This window comes from Agelaius tricolor, unplaced genomic scaffold (genome assembly GCF_023055355.1).
Source record: "Agelaius tricolor isolate 1412-34295 unplaced genomic scaffold, bAgeTri1.0.p SCAF_20, whole genome shotgun sequence".
Taxonomy (NCBI): domain Eukaryota; kingdom Metazoa; phylum Chordata; class Aves; order Passeriformes; family Icteridae; genus Agelaius; species Agelaius tricolor.
In genome coordinates, this window is record NW_027269280.1 from 8,643,371 (window position 1) to 8,660,339 (window position 16,969).

Below are 16,969 nucleotides of genomic sequence, written 5' to 3' on the forward strand. Positions count from 1 at the left end.
ACACAGGCAGGAGGTCAGACCCTGGTCTGCAGTTTGGGTCACTGAGCAGACCTGGGATGTGGGATTCCTGCCCATTGGTGGGTGCAGGAGCTCCTCTGAGTGTGGGATGCACAAAAAGGCTGAGCAGCATTCGAGGGACTGCAGATGGGACTCCTGACACATGGATCAGGAGTGGGATGTGGCATCTCTGCCACAGCATTTCAAACTGGCTGTGCTCATACCAAGGAGCAGCTGGAATAATAGGGAAATGTGATATCTGAGCGTGGTTAGTTCCACATTGTGCAGTTCATGCTTAAAAGCAGACTCCATTAAATATTCTGTGGATGGTGTTGGTTTTGTGTTTGCCCTCAAGTGAATTAACCTAGACAGCCACACTAAAATCACAGTCTTGATTCTGCCACTGATGGGCCTTCACATGTTTGTTGGAAATGGAACTTATTTTCAGTTATATGCTGTAAAAGTGGATCTGCTGAAAGGGCGGTAGTGCTCTTCAGATTGGCTGTTCCTCTAATGCCTGCTGTAATGTCTGTTTTCTGCTTCCTGCTGCAGTTCAGCCCCTGCTAGCTGTAATTAGCAAATCAGTAAATTCTTCATTGCCAGATATTTTTGCTGCTGTAGCAGTGGCAGATCAAGTGCCTTACAGGGCCAAATCCAGTGTGAAAGAACATCTTGGTTCTTGATGACTGGTGATTTCTTTTTCTCCCATTTTCAGCACATTATTTTTCTTTTGCTGTTGCATATATCTGCATTTTCCTATGTGCAAGGCCCAAGCACGCTTGCTCTCTCAGCCATAAGAGCATCTGGAGCTCTCCTGATGCTGCAGAAGTAGCTGACAGTGAGCAGTGGTGGTCCCAGGCCTCTCCTGGGTGGTCAGGCTGGCTGTGGTGTGTTACTGGATTCTTGGAAGTCCTGGTAGACCTATGTCCATGTGGTATGAACACCATCACATCCAGGGGCTGTTGGGGCTTGCTGTGAGCAGCCTGGGCCTTGGCTCCTTCCCCAGGCAGGAAAGAAAATGGGAGACCACAGGAGATTCTTGTAAGTCTAATCCCTGAGCCCCAAGCTGGTTCTCTGAGCCCTTCACCTTCAGGGCCAGGGGCCTCTCCCTGGCCCAGGGGTAACCAGCTCTGCCCTGGTGCAGGGACTGCAGCTTCTCACCCTTCCAAAAGCAAGTTCCAATAAGGGAACTGATTCTTTAGGTTAAAAGGGAAGCTGTGGTTGGAGATACTTTGTTGTTTTGGAGGATTGGGTTATTTCTCTGCAAAAGTAAAGGAAACGGGTCCACTCACTCAGGGGAGAGGGAAATGGAGCAATTCTCAGTTCCTCATATTTGCACGTGTTGTCTCAATCCCAGCTCACAGCTGCTGGATTACAGCAGCTGGTTGTGAGCCCCAGCTCAGGGTCAGGCCAGGGCCAGGGATGGGTTCAACCACCCTCACCATGAGCTCCTTTCCCCACCTCTCCCTGCCCCAGCAGCTGACCTGGCACAATCTGGGGCACTGGGCACCTCTCACCCTTCACTTTGGTGCTGCTGGGCCATTGGTTCATGGCCTGTTTGCTCAGAGGTGCTGAGGGCTGCTGGGCACATGGGTGTGCTCTGCCCCCCCCCCCCTTCAGAGCTGGGGTGCTGTGGGATGTGGCATGGGGGAAACGAGGCCTGTCTTGCCTTGGGACAAAAGCCAGGGATCAGCACCCTGCTCTCATGGGGGAGGCATCATAGGATATTTATTTATGCATCACCCTGTGTGGTGTAAGGCCCTGGCCCTGGGGTGGATAAGGATACCCTGATCAGGCCTGTGAGGCAGTGCTGTACAAACCAGGCTCAGAACAGTCTGTGCCCACAGCATCCCATGGGAGGGGCAAAGCTGGCGAGTTTGATGCTCACACTTTGTGCTCGAGGGTGTTGTCATACTTCAGGTCCCCACAGGCTCTTGGATCATGGCAGTATTTGGCAGCTCATGAGAGCTGGGAAAGTGGGTTTTGGCCTAAATCTTCAGGCAGTGCCCTGCTGCTTGTGACGCACTCCAGCGGGTCCCCAGGCACGTTCCTGGGCACACAGTGCTCCTGAGCCCCAGGGCTCACAGCTCCAGGCTCCTGCTTGCTGCTCCCCAGCTCTGAGGAGCTCTTGACAGGCACCAATTTCCCCTCCCATGTTAAACTGCACATTTAGGTTTGAAAGAGGCACCTCCTGGAGCTACTGACCTGAGGACAGCAACAGCTCCTGGGGGGACAGAGGCAGTGAGTGCTTGAGAAATCTCACAGAAGCCCCTGTTCCCTGCCTGCAGGTTGGCAGCTGACCCATGGGGCAGTCAGTGACTGAGGGGGAGCAGGAGCCATGAAAGGAGAAGTAGCTCTACATCCATCTGGAAAACCCTTGAGAAAAGTTTGCTGCTGGGTATAGCGAGTAATTGGTATTGACTGAGAAAAGGGAAGTGGGTAAATTGGATCAAAATGGACCTTATTGGAATTGCAATATTTTATTTGAGAACTACTAGTTCTACTGTACTAGTGTTGCAAAAGAGTAGAAAACACCTCATTGTAAATATTAAAAATATATAAACATTTCCAAGGCAGCTTCCCAGGTTTTGACTTTGAATAGGTTGTACCAAAAAGCTGGAATTCCCTGCAGAGGAAAGTGACAGCTCTCTGCTGACCCTGGGTCAGCCATTGTGTCTGGCCTCTGGCTGAGCCTATGTCCTGCTGCTGCCCAAACACTTCCCCGAGTCAGTGGAAATTCCAGATGAATTTGGAAAGTGGATGTTATGCTAAAACTGCCTTTTGATCCCAGATGCCACCTGGGCTGACCTCCATCCAGCGCCAGGAGAGTTGTGGCACCAGGCCACTGTCTGCAGCCAGGGACAGCCACCACCCTGCCCGGCCGGCTCAGGGTCAAATTCCTACAGGCATCTGTCACTTGCAGGGCCACTAGCAATGACCTGAGCCACACAATTAGTTCCCTTTATGCATTTCCTCTCTGTCTGGGCAGGGAACGGGGAAGGCAATGTTCCCAGGAGCTATGGAAACACCTGGCTGGCTGTGGCACTGCGGGGTGCTGGCTGTGGGAATGTCCAGCCCCGGGTGCTGCTTGTCCTTGTCACCCTGCAGACACGAGAACAGGGACTGTCTCATCCCGCTGTGGGCAGGGGCGACCAGAGTAATGAAGAAGTAAAAGCTGATCAACCTGGGAGCATGCTGGGGCTGGGAAAGGCCAGAGCTCTGTGCCTCTGCTGTGGGGCAGGCAAGGTGGTGGCAGGGGGAAGTCCCTGCAGAGGCAGGGAGAGGCCATGGCAGCAGAGATGGAGGGGACATGGAAAGGCTGTCCCGGGGTACAGAGGAAGCTGGTTGGGGGTGTTCCAGCAGGAATGGAAAAGGCTGTGAAGGAGTGATGGATGTGAGCAGGAAAGGACAGGGAAATGCTGTTCTGGCGAGAAGAGGGGACTGATAGAGGCTGCCCTGGGGAGGTAGAGCCAACTGAGCAAGACCACCCTGTGGGTAAGGGGGTTTCCATTCTGGTGAGGACGGAGGGGCTGACAGAGGCCGTGCTGGGGGCATTGTGGTGCCCATCAGCGCCATCCCGGGGCACCGAGGGCTCGGGGCGCGCTGCGGGGGTCGCCCCGCCACCGCCCCCTGCCGGCGGCCCCGCCTGGCCCCGCCCACCGTCGTAAATGGGCGGGGCGTGAGCTGATCCGCGCGCTCGGCCCCGCCCCCTTAGCGCCGATTGGGCGGGCGGCGCGCGGCGGGAGGGGGCGTGGCGGCGCGGGCACGGCGGCGGGGAGGCGCGGCCGCCATCTTGTGCGCCGGCGGAGCCCTGCGAGCCGCCCCAGCGCGGCCGCCTGACCCGCGCCGCTCCCGCCGCTCCCGCCGCAGCCAGGGCCGCCGGCTCCGCCCGGGGCGGCGGCGAACGGCGGAGGGAGGGCAGGGGAAAAGCTCTGTGTGGACCGGGGCCCCCCGCGGGCCCGGCGGCGGCCCCTCCTCCCGCCGCTCCGCGCGTCCCTCCCCGCGGGTTTGTGGCGCTGTGCCGGGGGAGGATGAACGGAGGATAAATGGTGCCCAAGGCGGACAGCGGCACCTTCCTCCTCCTCTTCCTCCTGGTGCTGAGCATCACCGAGCCGCTGCGGCCAGGTAGGGGCGGCGGCGGAGCCGGGGGTGCCGGGCCCGGGCGCACGGCAGGGAGAGCCCCCGGGGTCAGCCCGGATCGGGGGCCGGAGTGACCGGAGCCGGTCCCGCCGGGCAGGTTTGGGCTGTGCCGCTGCTTTGTGCCTTTGAACAGAGCCGGGACGCGGCCGAGCATTGGTCCCCTGTGCCGGCTGCCGGGATCCGAGAGAGCCTGGATTTACCCTGGGAGTCGGGGTAAAACATTGGTGTCAAAGTGTGAAAGCTTGGCTAGAAATCTGCATAACCCTACGGGTAATGAGCGCAGAAAATGTGGTGACGAAGTTTTCAGGTGCTTGTTGCTTACCTGTTCCTATGCTGTGGGCCTTGGATGCCTACACGGCCAGACAAAATGCTTGCTTTCGAAGTGCCATTTAATCCTGCCAGGAAGAGAGAAAAAAAACCTGCCGCACCTGGTTCGTCTGTCTGGTTCTGTTTGTGCTTCTTTTAGGGAAATAATTCAGCGATGGAGTTTGTGTGCTAGCTGCTAAACATGGTGCTTAAAGTCCTAAGATGATTAACTTAAGCGAAATGGTTGGTGTTTGCGGGTAGAAAACTACAGTTTTTCTAGGTATATCACTCAGCTGGAGTTTCTTTTTGGGTGTTGAACTCTCTTGGAGCTTGGCAAAGCCCTCGGCTATCATGGGCAGCTCTTGCCAAAGAGCATCAGTAGCCAAAGCGTGAGGCTGCCTGGCGTGGCTTTGCAGGTTTGGGAATCGCCCTCCCATCTCACCAAGAGACTGTTCCTGGGTGATACGTGCTCCTAGAAAATAGGAGAGTAAGAACCATAGTCTACTTTGAAACCCCCATGTTCTTTCTCTTCGAAATAACTTTTATGACCCAGACTAATAAAACGTAACAGTATTAATGAACTGCGTCTAAGCGAGTTCCCAGCAGAGCTGAAACACAATTGGGTCAGTGTAGGCAGAGTTATTGAAATAACTAACTTGGGTGTTGAAACGTCTCTGTGTCTGCCTTGTTTTGTTTTAGCTTGGTTTTTTGGCAGTGCAGTATGTACAGGGCTTATGATATGCACTTAAGTAGCCAAAAAGCCCCCGTTGTGTTGGTAGCCTAGTATTATTACAGCTAGAGGCTTTTATGGCTGAGAATGTACTATGTAAAACTGATTTCAAGCAGCTCCTTTTTGCTGGCACTAAGTGCTACAGGCTGCTACATTGCTGGGTGAAAAGGTTCAGCTTATTCAGAGCTGTCTTTGTGCTTTTATAGGTGGGTAGACTTGACCCTGAACTCTGCTAGTGTTGAGCCTCCTAGAAATTCAAAAATGGCCTTTTTCATGTTGTGTCACATTTGTTACTCCAGTTTGATATTGTACCTCTGTCAAGAGCTGATGCTTGATGGCTGAACACAAGTTTTTCACTTAGATTTACTTTGTTAACATGAATGATATTTTTCCACTGGTGCTGTACCTGTAATGTACCTGCTTTAGAGATTTGTGGTGCTGTAGCCTCACTGGCAGAAGTGTCCTTGTGAGCAAACCTTTACTGATCTACTCAGGTTCTACACCACTGGCTTTGAAACTTGGGGTGTTAGAATTCCCCTGTGGCAGCTCCATAAGCATTCCATGAATTTTGCTTAAACCATATGTATTCCTGAGCGCAAGGTGATGCATCTGGATGTGGTGTTGCAGCTGGAATTCCTTGCTGTGTGAGGAGTTTGAGTTCCATGTGGAATAGACTCATCCATCCTGTTTATGTGGTGGCTGAGCTGTCCATGGTGATGCTTCTCCCTCTTCCTCAGAGCAGAGTCCATCACTTCTGGGTGGCCTCACAGCTCTCTGCCGATGTCACCTGGCTTGTTTGGTTTGCATAATTTATATCTTGAATCTGCTGTCTCTAACAAATCACCCATTTGATAGATTAGGAGCACATGGTTTGATCCTGAAACATGAGGTGCAAGTAGGGAAAACCTGGCTCATTCAAGTACAGAGGACACACAGAACCAAATTTACCTCTTTAATCAGTGGTGAAGAAGTCTCCCATGTCTACTCTGGGGAGAGACAGCAGAAAGAGAAGAGTACTTGGACTTAGAATTTATTTCCCAGGTGGTGTTTGCTTTCCTTTTTACTTCTTTAAACCTGTGTGTTGTAGCAACTGTCTTTTTGGTTTAGGAAGGATGCCTGCAGCTTGCTTAGCTTAAATCTGTACTTGGAACTATCAGATGAGTGCTGCAGAGCCCTGGGAGGTTTTGTACTCCGAGATGAATGTGTAGTCCCTTCACAATTCAGTCCCGGCAGATCAGGCATCTCTTTGTATTTCCATGTTAATTTGACACTAGCTTTGTATCCATGTTCTTGCTGTGCTCTTCAGACAAATAAAACCTTCTTTTAAGCCTCCTCCACTGTAGTATCTTTTCATGCAATCTGAAAAGCAGTGATTTTACACGGATCTATTTTTTTCTGCATTTAGGGTGAGGTGGGCTTTAGTAAATTAGGAAGAAATTCATTAAAATTTACTTTTTTCCTCAGTTTTTTTCTGTCTTGGTTACATGAGTCTGTTTTGTGCTACTGCCGTCACTAACAGCACAAGGTACTTCCAACATATGTTGATACTGGCCCCAGCTGTGCAGACTTGGGTTCCTGAAGGCACTGTGGGCAGTTGGATTTTTCTGAACCTGTGAACTTGTAATGGTAATTTTGAGCCCTTGAGAATTGCCACTTAGATTTTTTTTCCCCAGTGTTTCCATCTTTTCCATTCTGTTTTGACCATATCCTTCTTGGTTTGACTAGTTGCCTGCTGTATAGTGCATTTTTGAAAGTGTTCTTTTTTTTCAAAGTAAGGCATTTCTCTTTGAGTTGTGTTAGTCACTGTTTTTGGAATCTGCTAATGAGAATTGAAGCTGAATGTATCAAACTCTTCCAACTATATGGGTGTAGAGTGAAAGACTAACTTATTATTTCCTTTAAACACTTGCTGATTTTACTCTATCTGTTGCTTTTTGGGGATATTTACCACAGTAGGGTTTAATTTAATAAAATCTTTTCCAGGACAACTCAAACCCATCTGCTTCAGGTTATCTGACTAGCTGGCTGAGATAGCTGATGTCTTTGTGTGAGGAAATATTTCAGTGGTGTGTTAACTGAGTTGCAATAAGCTGTTCTGGTGCTAGCTTAGGTTTTGCCCAAGGTTCTGAACCAGTGCATTTCTGCTGGTTGTTGGAAGAGCATCAGAGATGTAAGTTGTTATAAATTCAGTCTTTCACAGCTTGAGAATGTTTAAGAAGTTTCTTTTTCTGTTAACACCCCAGTGCATCCCACTGAGAAGTGGAGGTTTTGGTGTCTTTCTGTAGTGTTGGGAGCTTAAGCAGTCTGGAATGACCACACTGACATGTTTCAGAATACTGTTTAGAGGATTAATTAAGGTCATCATCACTAAAGACAATAACATGTTTTCATATTTCTCTAACAAGATACTGCTGCTTGCTAATGGAAAACACTTAAACATGGTCAGGCTTTATATTGGATTTTGTAATAGTGGTTTAGTACAGAGCCTTGTGAATGTAGGTCATCGGGCTTTCTTATTAGAGCATTTGCCAGGCAGCTAAAAGCCAATTGAGTTCTTGTTCTTGCAGTGTTTTTTCTCCACTTCAAAGCCAGCTAGAGGAAGTAATTTTATTACCCAAGTTCTGTTTCAAAAAAATATTGCACAACATACTTAATCTGCAATGCTTAGAAAGACTTTCCAGTGCAAGTGGTCTGGTTAAAAACCCCCATCCAGCTCCCAGCTGGAACTTCCCATACGCTTTGGAGCTTGCTGGCAGCTGTGGTTGTGTTCTTACGGGTGGGGTGTTGGTGTTTTGACACAATACAACTGACAAATGTGCTCAAATTGCTAACTCTTCCTTGTCTTTTAGTCAAGGGGTGTTGGTCTTACATGCAAGGCAGAAATATCAGAGTAGAGGTCTAAGCAAACCCACAATCAGCACAGTTTCAAGGTGATCCACTGGTGTGCTGTGACTGGATGGGTCTGGTTTTGTCCAGTTGGAGTGTATTGATTAATTCAAATGGAGACCCGAATATATGAGTCATAAAATTTGCTCTGGCCAGTGTTCCTCTGCTCTGGACAGACTTTGTTGGTAGGCAAACATGAGCCCTTATTTTGCTCTTTGTTCACTGTCTCCACGTCAGTGAGAGCTGTGGTGAGTGATATTTATTCAGGTTCATGTTGTTGCTAGCTGCAGTTCCTGTCTGTGTATTTAGGTGAATTCCCAGGAGGAATGTTCTAGGAGTGAGGGGCAGAAGGGTTTTTATCACACCTCCTCAGTTAATTTTGCTGAAAGTAGGGCTTGGCCTGTCTTCCAATCTGGTGTATTTCCCCCTCATCCCTTTGCTTCTTAATCTACTGGTTTTAAGTTTTTTTTTCTTCCTACTGTTATCTATTATTGAGTTTTGTTCTGATGTTCCTTGCTCTGCTGTTTGTTGTTTTTACAGCTGCAGAGCGAGGCTGACGGATGCAAAAAATCTTTTTTGTGGCTGATCTCAGTGTAGCAGAGAGACAAAGCAGAAGGTATCAGACCTTATTAGCAGGTCTGATACTTTAAGACTGGTAATTCCTGATGTTAAGTATAAAGCAAAATTTTTGAGGTGCAAGTGGATTTGCTGCTAGCTGTGGCTACAAAGTAAAGGAGAAAAAAAGGAGTCAGTAGGCAGGGCTGTTTGCATTGCTCTGGCTCTGAGAAGTGATAAACCAGAGGGGCACCTTGGGGGTTTGCAGACACATGAGTTCTGTGTCCCTACAGTAGGTCTGGGGGCAGGGGAAGGTTGGTCCAGAATAGCAGAAGTGATGGAGGATAAAGCACTGTCGCAGCCTCTCTCTGCAGCAGGAGGAAGCTGCTGTGCTTCTTTCTTGGTATGTGAGGGGAAAGGCACAGCTAGACTGAAGAGAGGAATTTTAGATACCAAGTATGAAAGATGTAAAATCCCCTGGTGAATGTCAGAAAACCAGTCAAGACTTCAATGAATCATTCTGTCCCCTGGCATTACCTTTGTTAGGGCTGGTGTTGATGTTGAATTGTAATGTAAGCATAGTAGGTACCTCTGTGGTCCATCTTTGAGTAATGCCTGGGTCTCTGGGTTTTTACGTGGTGATTTCTTGCAACTTTTATAAGTTCTTGTTTGATGCTGTGAGGTGCATATGAATAACTTCTTTTGTGATTAGCAGAACTTCCCATTGTGCAGTGCAGACCTGTGTACCCTGAGTGGAGCTTCTGATACCTGAAGGAAGGAATTGAGTGGAATCACAGCTCCTGCCCTTCAAGCCTTAATGTGTGTGCTCAGGGTTGTTCTGTATTTTGAAGTGGACAAGTGCATTGGGCTCTTGCAGTGATAGCTTGGACAAGGAAGAGCTTAGATAAAAAGGGAACAGAGCACAGCTAATGAGAGGCTCTGCAGATCTTTGCCTGTGTGATCTGAAGGGTTAACCTGTGGTGGGGAGAGCCTTGCTAATCTTTTATTCTGTGTAGGCTGATAAAAAGTTATGGCTAGAAGGAGTAAAAGAGGTGGGGTCGTCTGTGCTCCTGTCCCAAAAGAAAATCTGGCAAACCCAGGCAACTCCTGAAGGTGTTTGTCCAGCACATTGTTAATGATTTCCTATGATAAACTCCAAACACCAGATTCTTTTGGTAACTCTCATGACCAGTCTGTTTGTCCTGCATCTATAGCTCATTATTTGTATAAATGCAGTCTAATGCACGGGTCCCTCATAAGCTGCAGCTTTAAGGAACAGATTCACAGTTTTCCAGGACAGTTCAGGTGCCAGTTTTTCTGCAGCACCAAGTGTGGTGGGTGCCTGCCAGTGCCCAATCCTTCCTGGCTCTCCACTCCCTCAAGGGTTTCTGTTTCATGCTGGATCCTTGCATGGCAGGCTCACGTGTCTGCCCTGCAGTTCACAGGTGGTTTTGTGCAGGATCCCGAGTCCAGGAGGAAACATGGATTGGGTGGTGAAGTCGTTGATTTGCTGCAGCAGGACTCGAGCAATTTAGTTGCTTAAAACCATGAGTTTGGGATTAACCTTTAATCCATATTCCCTGAACTGTGAAATCCTCTGGCATCTTGTGGTTTCCTGTGAAACTTTAACTTTTTCTTTGTTTTAAAGGGTCAGCCTGCTAATTCTGGGTTTCATGAACAGGGTTTACATGGTATTTGCTAAATGGATCTCCTAGGAAAGTTATTTGTAGTATTTTCCTGCCATTCAGAGAATTTAGTAATACGGTTTTAAGTTTAATGGCAATTGATAGTTACTTCATTCTCTGTAACTAAACTAAATAACATTCAACTTCCTACTTAATTAAAATTAAAATTGGTTGGTCTGACATTATATTTAGCTTCTGTTCTGTTTATTGATTATTGTGCTTGAGAATTATCAGGGAGCTCGGGGTGGGGGGGGAATGTAGAAGTAGCTTTTGGGTGGCTGCTCTGGGGATATTCCCTGTTCTTTTGTCCTTTAACTGATTTTTCCTTGTCATATTTTCATTTGTGTAACTCTTTTTTCCTGTGTTGTCTTTTCTTTCATACACTGCTGCTGTTGTGTTCCCTCATGCCTTTCCCACTATAGGACCAGTTACTTGGGGTGCCCAGTGGAATTATTTGAAAGTCAAAGCTACTAGAAAAATGGGATTAAGTGCCATTTGTAGTAGAATGATGCTGAGTGTTCTGGGCTGGCTGCAAAACTGGGTTGGTGTTGTCCCTTAGCACTTCTGTGTTTGGTTTGTGTTACTATTTCTTTAGCAACATAAATAAAAAGATTTATTCTGACTTTAAAGTAATTTACCATCTTTTATACACTTTAGAAGAAAACAACCCTGTTTCTAACACCTGCTGGGTTTGAGTTTGTGCATGAGTAGCATTTTGCTTTTTTAAGCCTCTAAAACTTACTGGAGCTTGTTTTAATCTAGGGATGGTTAAAACTACATTTGTGTTTTGTCTCTGATGGATTTGTGGAAATTTGATACACTTAAATTACTCTTCACTGGTTAAAATCCGTGACATAAGAGTACTCTATTAATGACATCTGGGAAAATCTGCATGAAATGTTGGGAATCTTGCAGGAGGGAGATCAGAGACTTAAGAAGAGGCATCATGCCACCTCAATTCTGGCAGTAAGCAGGTTGAAGGAAATGATTCAAGAATGCTGTAGTGCCCATCTTTGTCTTTCTGAGCACTAATGGAATTGAATGTAGTTTTTCTATTGAGGTGGCAGCTAAAAAATGGCAAAGTTCAAGTTTTGTGGCATAGTACCTGACACATGGGCATAGCAGATATTGAAGAGTCCTGGCAGTACTTGAGTTGTTAGAAGGTATGGGGGATGAGAAAACTGCTCTGAGAGGGTTCTGTGCCTTTTTACAGCTGGGTTGGATCAGTATTTGCTGACTTCTGGTGGAACTATTAAACTTAGGAGTTCAATACGTGGAATTTCTCCTCAGGTGTTTGTTTTGCTGGAGAGGAGGGAAGCACAGGATCTCATGCAGTGTGGACAGCCAGAGCTGTGGCTGACATTGGCCACATTCCTGCTGTGTTGGGCTTCAATGGAGCAGGGGAATGCTATTCAAAGCATGAGCCATTTGCTCCAGTACAGACAGCCACTGCACCAGCTCCTGTGCAAGGATAAAACTGGGTTTCTGTATTTGAGGTCATAATATTTCTGTGTATTGAATTTTTGCTCTTAAGTGTTCTAGGTGCTTGCTCATCGAGTCTTGTACAAGATGTGAACAAAAGTGAAACAGGAGCAAAAGCTTTTTTTAGTGTGACCTGCATTTGCATAGTGCTCAGGCACAGCTTTCCTGTCTCCCTGAATTGCTAGATTCTTGTTTAAGACCTTTAACTTTCTTAGGGCTTTGTGGAGAACTTCTTCCATGTTCATTTGGTTTTAAAATTAAAAAATTATGTTAGTTTTTGGAGAGTGATGTAGTTAAAAATACCTGATTTCATAGGTAGAACTTTGTCACCTATTTGCTTTAAAGACTACTGCAATTCCTCATGTTTTACTTCAGCAAAGTTTTTAAAGTACATACTTAGCTTTAAGTTGTGTATTTTCATTTGATTTGTTAGGATTGCTCATGTGCTGAAAGTTTAAGGAATATGCTTAAATACTGCTGAATCGTGTACTAAAAAAGAAAAAGATGAGATAGGAACTTTTTTGTTTTCCTGCAAAGAAGGAACATGTGTTGTCTTGCTGAAAGTAAATGGGCTTGCTAAGTAATACTGCTGAAATCTGGCAATTCCTACTTTCAGTTTAAATGGTGGCTACAAATTAGCCTTGATTGCTCTGACAGTTCTTGAATTGCTGTTATCGTGTTTCATCTGGGTACTCTTCTTGTTGAAACGTGATCTAAAGCAATACAAATTCAGTTCATGTCAAATTTTGGATATGAATTTTTCCTCTGAGGAAAATGAATTTCTGTAGATTATTTGCTAGCTTTTAGTTGTTTGAGTTTTTTTTTGTTTGTTTGTTTGTTTGGTTTTTTTTGTTAGGTTTTTTTTTGTGGGCTTGGGGTTTATGTTGGTTTTGTTTATTTGTTTGGGGATTTTTTTTGTTTTTTGTTTGTACACCTATAGTTTATTTGGTCAAAGGGAATACAGCCTATTCCTCTGCTGATTCTTAGTGAAACTGTTTTGTATATGAACAAACACTGATCCACGCTGACTCGGTGAGATGTATTAATCTTGAGAATACAGGAAGAGGAGAGGAACCATCTCACATGCCTGAATTTTTTTGGGAATAGTTCTGGGTGGGCAGCTACCAGGTAATAGCTTTAGATACAGCAGTACTTTGAGCTGTGGAACCCAGGTAGTTGAAGGATTTGTGGTGTGTGTGGGATAATCCATCTGCCCTGACCTGGTGTATGGATTGTAGGGAGAAATCACTGTTGGTGTTGGTGCCCTTTTCTGGACACAATTGATGACTTGCTGATTATATCAGTGCTGATGTTCTTCTTAATGGACTTTTTCTTTGTTGGCTCACTTCTTGGGAGAATTACTGTATTGTGTGTGTGGCTGTATTTAAATTCTGTGTGAGGAATAATGCTGTTTACTTAGCACTATTTCCTGTGAGCATGTTTCATAAGCAGTGGGGCTTAATGAAACCTGGGCTCCAGTGGGCTTGTCCCTGTCCCTCTGTCCCTCCTCTGCTGTAGTACCTTTGCTTGGCACTGATTTAATAAGGCCACATCTTGCCCGTGTCCCTCTGCCTGTCCACAATATGTTCTCTGGCATGAAAAAGCTGGGGGTCCTGCAGGGTCTCTTGCAAAGGTTCAGTTAGCCCAGCTCACCACTTCCCTCCTCTGGGAAACCACCCCCGGTGGTGACAGTGTGACACCAGGTGTGCTGGCAGGCTGGCACCTGCTGAGCAGCGCAAGCCATCTGGGGCTTTCCTGCCCTCTGAAACTCAAGAAGGTCAGAATTTGCTTCCCTTGTGCAAGCTTTTGAAAGACATATGCTATTTTCCTAGTTTTTACTTCTCTCAAGCTTGCTTGAAATTGTTAAGTGAATTTGTGAGGTGTGATTGGCACTTGCACTGATCAGCTTTCTTTAGGTAAAGCGTTAAAAATTTGGTGCTGCACGGGTGTAAGTCACTTGTCACTGTTGTACTAAAACACTGAAATCCTGCCTAAGGCTGTACAAAACACTTGAGGTCCTGAAAAAAGTTGTTAGTGAGACAGAGGGCATGAATTTTGAGCCATATTAGAGGCTTCTCGAGTACCAATGGCTTGGGTTTTGTTTGTACTGACTGCTCTTTGTGGCTGTGCTGTATTTTGCTTTTCCCTTCTGCCTCTTTACTTATTATCATAATATAACAGTTTCTTGGGGGGAAAAGTGCAAGACTGTTGCTTAGCCTGGTATTCTCACTATGAAAATAAACTGGTTTTCAGTCTGGAATGCTTCATTGCCTAATTCACAGTATTCTTTCAGCTTAGTCCAAGTAGCAAGTTTTCTTTTCTCTTTGGTATTAGCAGTGCTGGGGAATTGGGAAATACTTTTTTTCTCTTTCAGTTTTAGGAATAAGTGCCCACTTTCATGCAGCTCAAAGTCTGTATTTTCTGTCTTAAAAAATTATAGCCAGGATTCCCATTCAGGAAGCTCTAATGTTGTTGCTTTGGCTGAATGCTGTGTCTGTTCCCTGCCTGTGCTTTTTTATTTTTTTTGTAGTTATTTTGATTTCTCTTTCTCTTTTCCTTCCTTCCTGGCCTTGAGTTTGCCCTCCAGACAAAGAGCAGACAATGAATTGCAGTGAATGACACTTGTGAGCAAGGAAAAACTGGGTCAGTTCCAAGCTCGTGCAGGGTGTAGGTGTAATAAATATAGAATCACAGGATCATTTCAGTTGGAAAAGACCTTTGAGACTCTCTAGTCCAACCATTAACCCAGCACTGCCAAGTCCACTAGCAAAACATGTCCTAAAGTCACATCAACACCTCTTTTACATATCTCTAGGGATCCTGACTCCATTTCTCTGGGCAGCCTGTTCCAGTGCTTGGCAACCTTCTTGGTAATGTCCAATCTAAACCCCCTCTGATGTAATTTAAGGCTCATTGCTCTTGTCCTGTTGCTTGTTACCTGGGAGAAGAGGCTGACCCCCACCTTGCTGTAGCCTGCTTCCAGATGGTTCTAGAGGGTGGAGAGGTCTGCCCTGGGCCTCCCTGACTGAAGGTTTTTTACTGAGTGAAGAGTTTACCCTCTGAACCAGGAGCAGCCAGTTCATCCAGGAGAATGCTGCAGCAAGTGCTGTTAAAGATTTACTAAAATCTACCAGGTAAATGAGATCCACAGCTTTTCCCTGGACCACTAAGTGGGTCACCTTGTCCTAGGAGGAGATCAGGTTAGTCAGGCAGGACTTGCCTTTCACAAACCCACGCTGGCTGGGCTGATCACCTGCTTGTCCTGTGCGTGCCATTCATGGAGGATGATCTGCTCCACAACCTTCCCTGGCACTGAGGTCAGACTGACCAGCCTGAAATTCCCCACATCCACCTTAGGACCCTTCTTACAGCAGCTGGCTGTCATTCTTGCTGATTTCCAGTCAGCTGGGACCAGCTGAGCTGGCCAGGACTGCTGTAAATGATAGAAAGTGGCTCAGTGAGTGCTTCACCAGCTCCCTCAGGATCCCTGGGTGGATCCTGTCCAGCCCCATAGACCTGTGTGTGTCTGAGTGGCCATAGCAGGTCACTGAACATCTCCCCTTGGATTGTGGGGGCTTCATTCTGCTCCCTGTCCCTGCCTTCCAGCTCTGGGGAGTGGGTACCTGCAGAACAAACGTGAGGGGAAGGAGACTGCTACCATTCCTTACTATGCTGTAAAATTTTTTGATGGATGTTGAGGTGATCTAGCATAACTTACTATGACAGAACACTGAGTAATACTGAATGTTGATGAGTGTTACTCATTAAGGATTTACAGTTTTCAGCTGGAATGCTGTCACAATTTTAATTACTTCATGGAACAGCATGCTGAGGTAATGAAGAAAATGCCAGTGCCTCTAACATGTATTATTTATTTATTTTTGGAACTGATGTATTCCTATTAGATGGGATTATAGCTTCAGAATCTCCAATTTTTGGAGCTGGAATTAGATTTGAGAATAAGTGTGGGCTGTGTTTTGGCTATGAGCATACCACATGGCCTTTTTTTTTCCCTCCAGGCTTTGTGCTGTTAGGTACTGTTGTGCTTTCATATTCTCCTGCACATACTCAGGCCATGATGAACCAAAGCTACATGCTTTAAGGGTACTTCCTAAGCATGTTTGCAGTATCATGGGTGAATCACCAAGCATTTTATCTTCTGTGGAATTGGACATGAAAATGGAATGCTCTTTTTCTCTAGCTTTTATTTCTTCTGAAGGTTTTAAATTTTAATTATTTTGTGGGCTTTTAATTTGAAGAACAGTAAGTAGAACCAGAAATGAATAAACTATCTATGAAATGGGTAACTGGTGGTGACACATGAGCTTCATAAATAATTTTCTTCTCTGGAAAAGATCAGTGTTGTAGGCTGCTTTCCTCTTACTGTGACTTTATTATAAAGTACTGTATTTATTTATTCTGCTACACTGAACGCAGCAGTGGGTGCTATAATGATAAACTCAAAAATACGTGAGATTCACCAAGTGACACAAGGACCTGCTGGGAAATGAGTGGTTAGTGGGGACTTCTCTGAGACCTGGAGCTGAGGGAAATACCATTTATGTATGGCTTCTCTTCCCTGAGAGCAGAGCCCTTGTATGGGATTGGGGGTACCTCAAAGACAGGTTAAAAACAAGAAAGCCTGTTTAGGACTGAGTCAGAGCATCCTCAGGTGCAGTTTGTAGCGAGCTGCTCTGTCCCCAAGAGCTGTTCAGCAGCTGGTGTTGGCCACTGTGAGCAGAGGTGGGGCAGCACAGCCCTGCTCCTTCAGGCTGGCAGATTGGCAGGAATATTGTGAGATGTGCACTGTACCTGCTCCAGTGACCTTCACCTGTGGACTTGGAACACATCCAAGTTAGGGAAACTGCTTTTTAAGTACAGATGATTACCTTAAGGACAGTTTTTTCACATATCTTCTGAGGACTACATTATGATAACCATCATTATGTTGTTGTGTTGGAAGTATTAAGAGGATTTTAAAGTTTATGTTACTGCAGTAAATACCAGGGTAGAGCAATATTGATTGTGTTGTGCTTCCTCTTGAGCATAAATATTAGATATAGAGTGGTGTGTGTTTGTTTGATGGTGGTGGGTGTGGTGTTCTTTCTGCTGTTTTGTTTGTGGTGCTTGTTTGCAGGCATTTGGTGAGCACTGGTGTTCAGCAGAATCTCCAGGAGTGAAGGACTTA

At 46.1% G+C, this 16,969-nt stretch overlaps 1 protein-coding gene across 2 annotated transcripts in view; it reads left to right on the forward strand.

Annotated features, from left to right (window-relative positions):
- The first annotated feature begins 3,755 nt into the window (after positions 1 to 3,755).
- DGCR2 (DiGeorge syndrome critical region gene 2) overlaps positions 3,756 to 16,969 on the forward strand; it is a 45,993-nt gene continuing 32,779 nt past the window's right edge. Inside the window, exon 1 of one of the 2 annotated variants that reach the window (XM_071445447.1) lies at positions 3,756 to 4,122. In XM_071445447.1, the coding sequence (XP_071301548.1) occupies positions 4,044 to 4,122 (79 nt within the window). In that variant the 5' untranslated portion in view covers positions 3,756 to 4,043. The remainder of the gene's footprint in view (positions 4,123 to 16,969) is intronic. The other variant, XM_071445448.1, reaches the window with a different exon arrangement.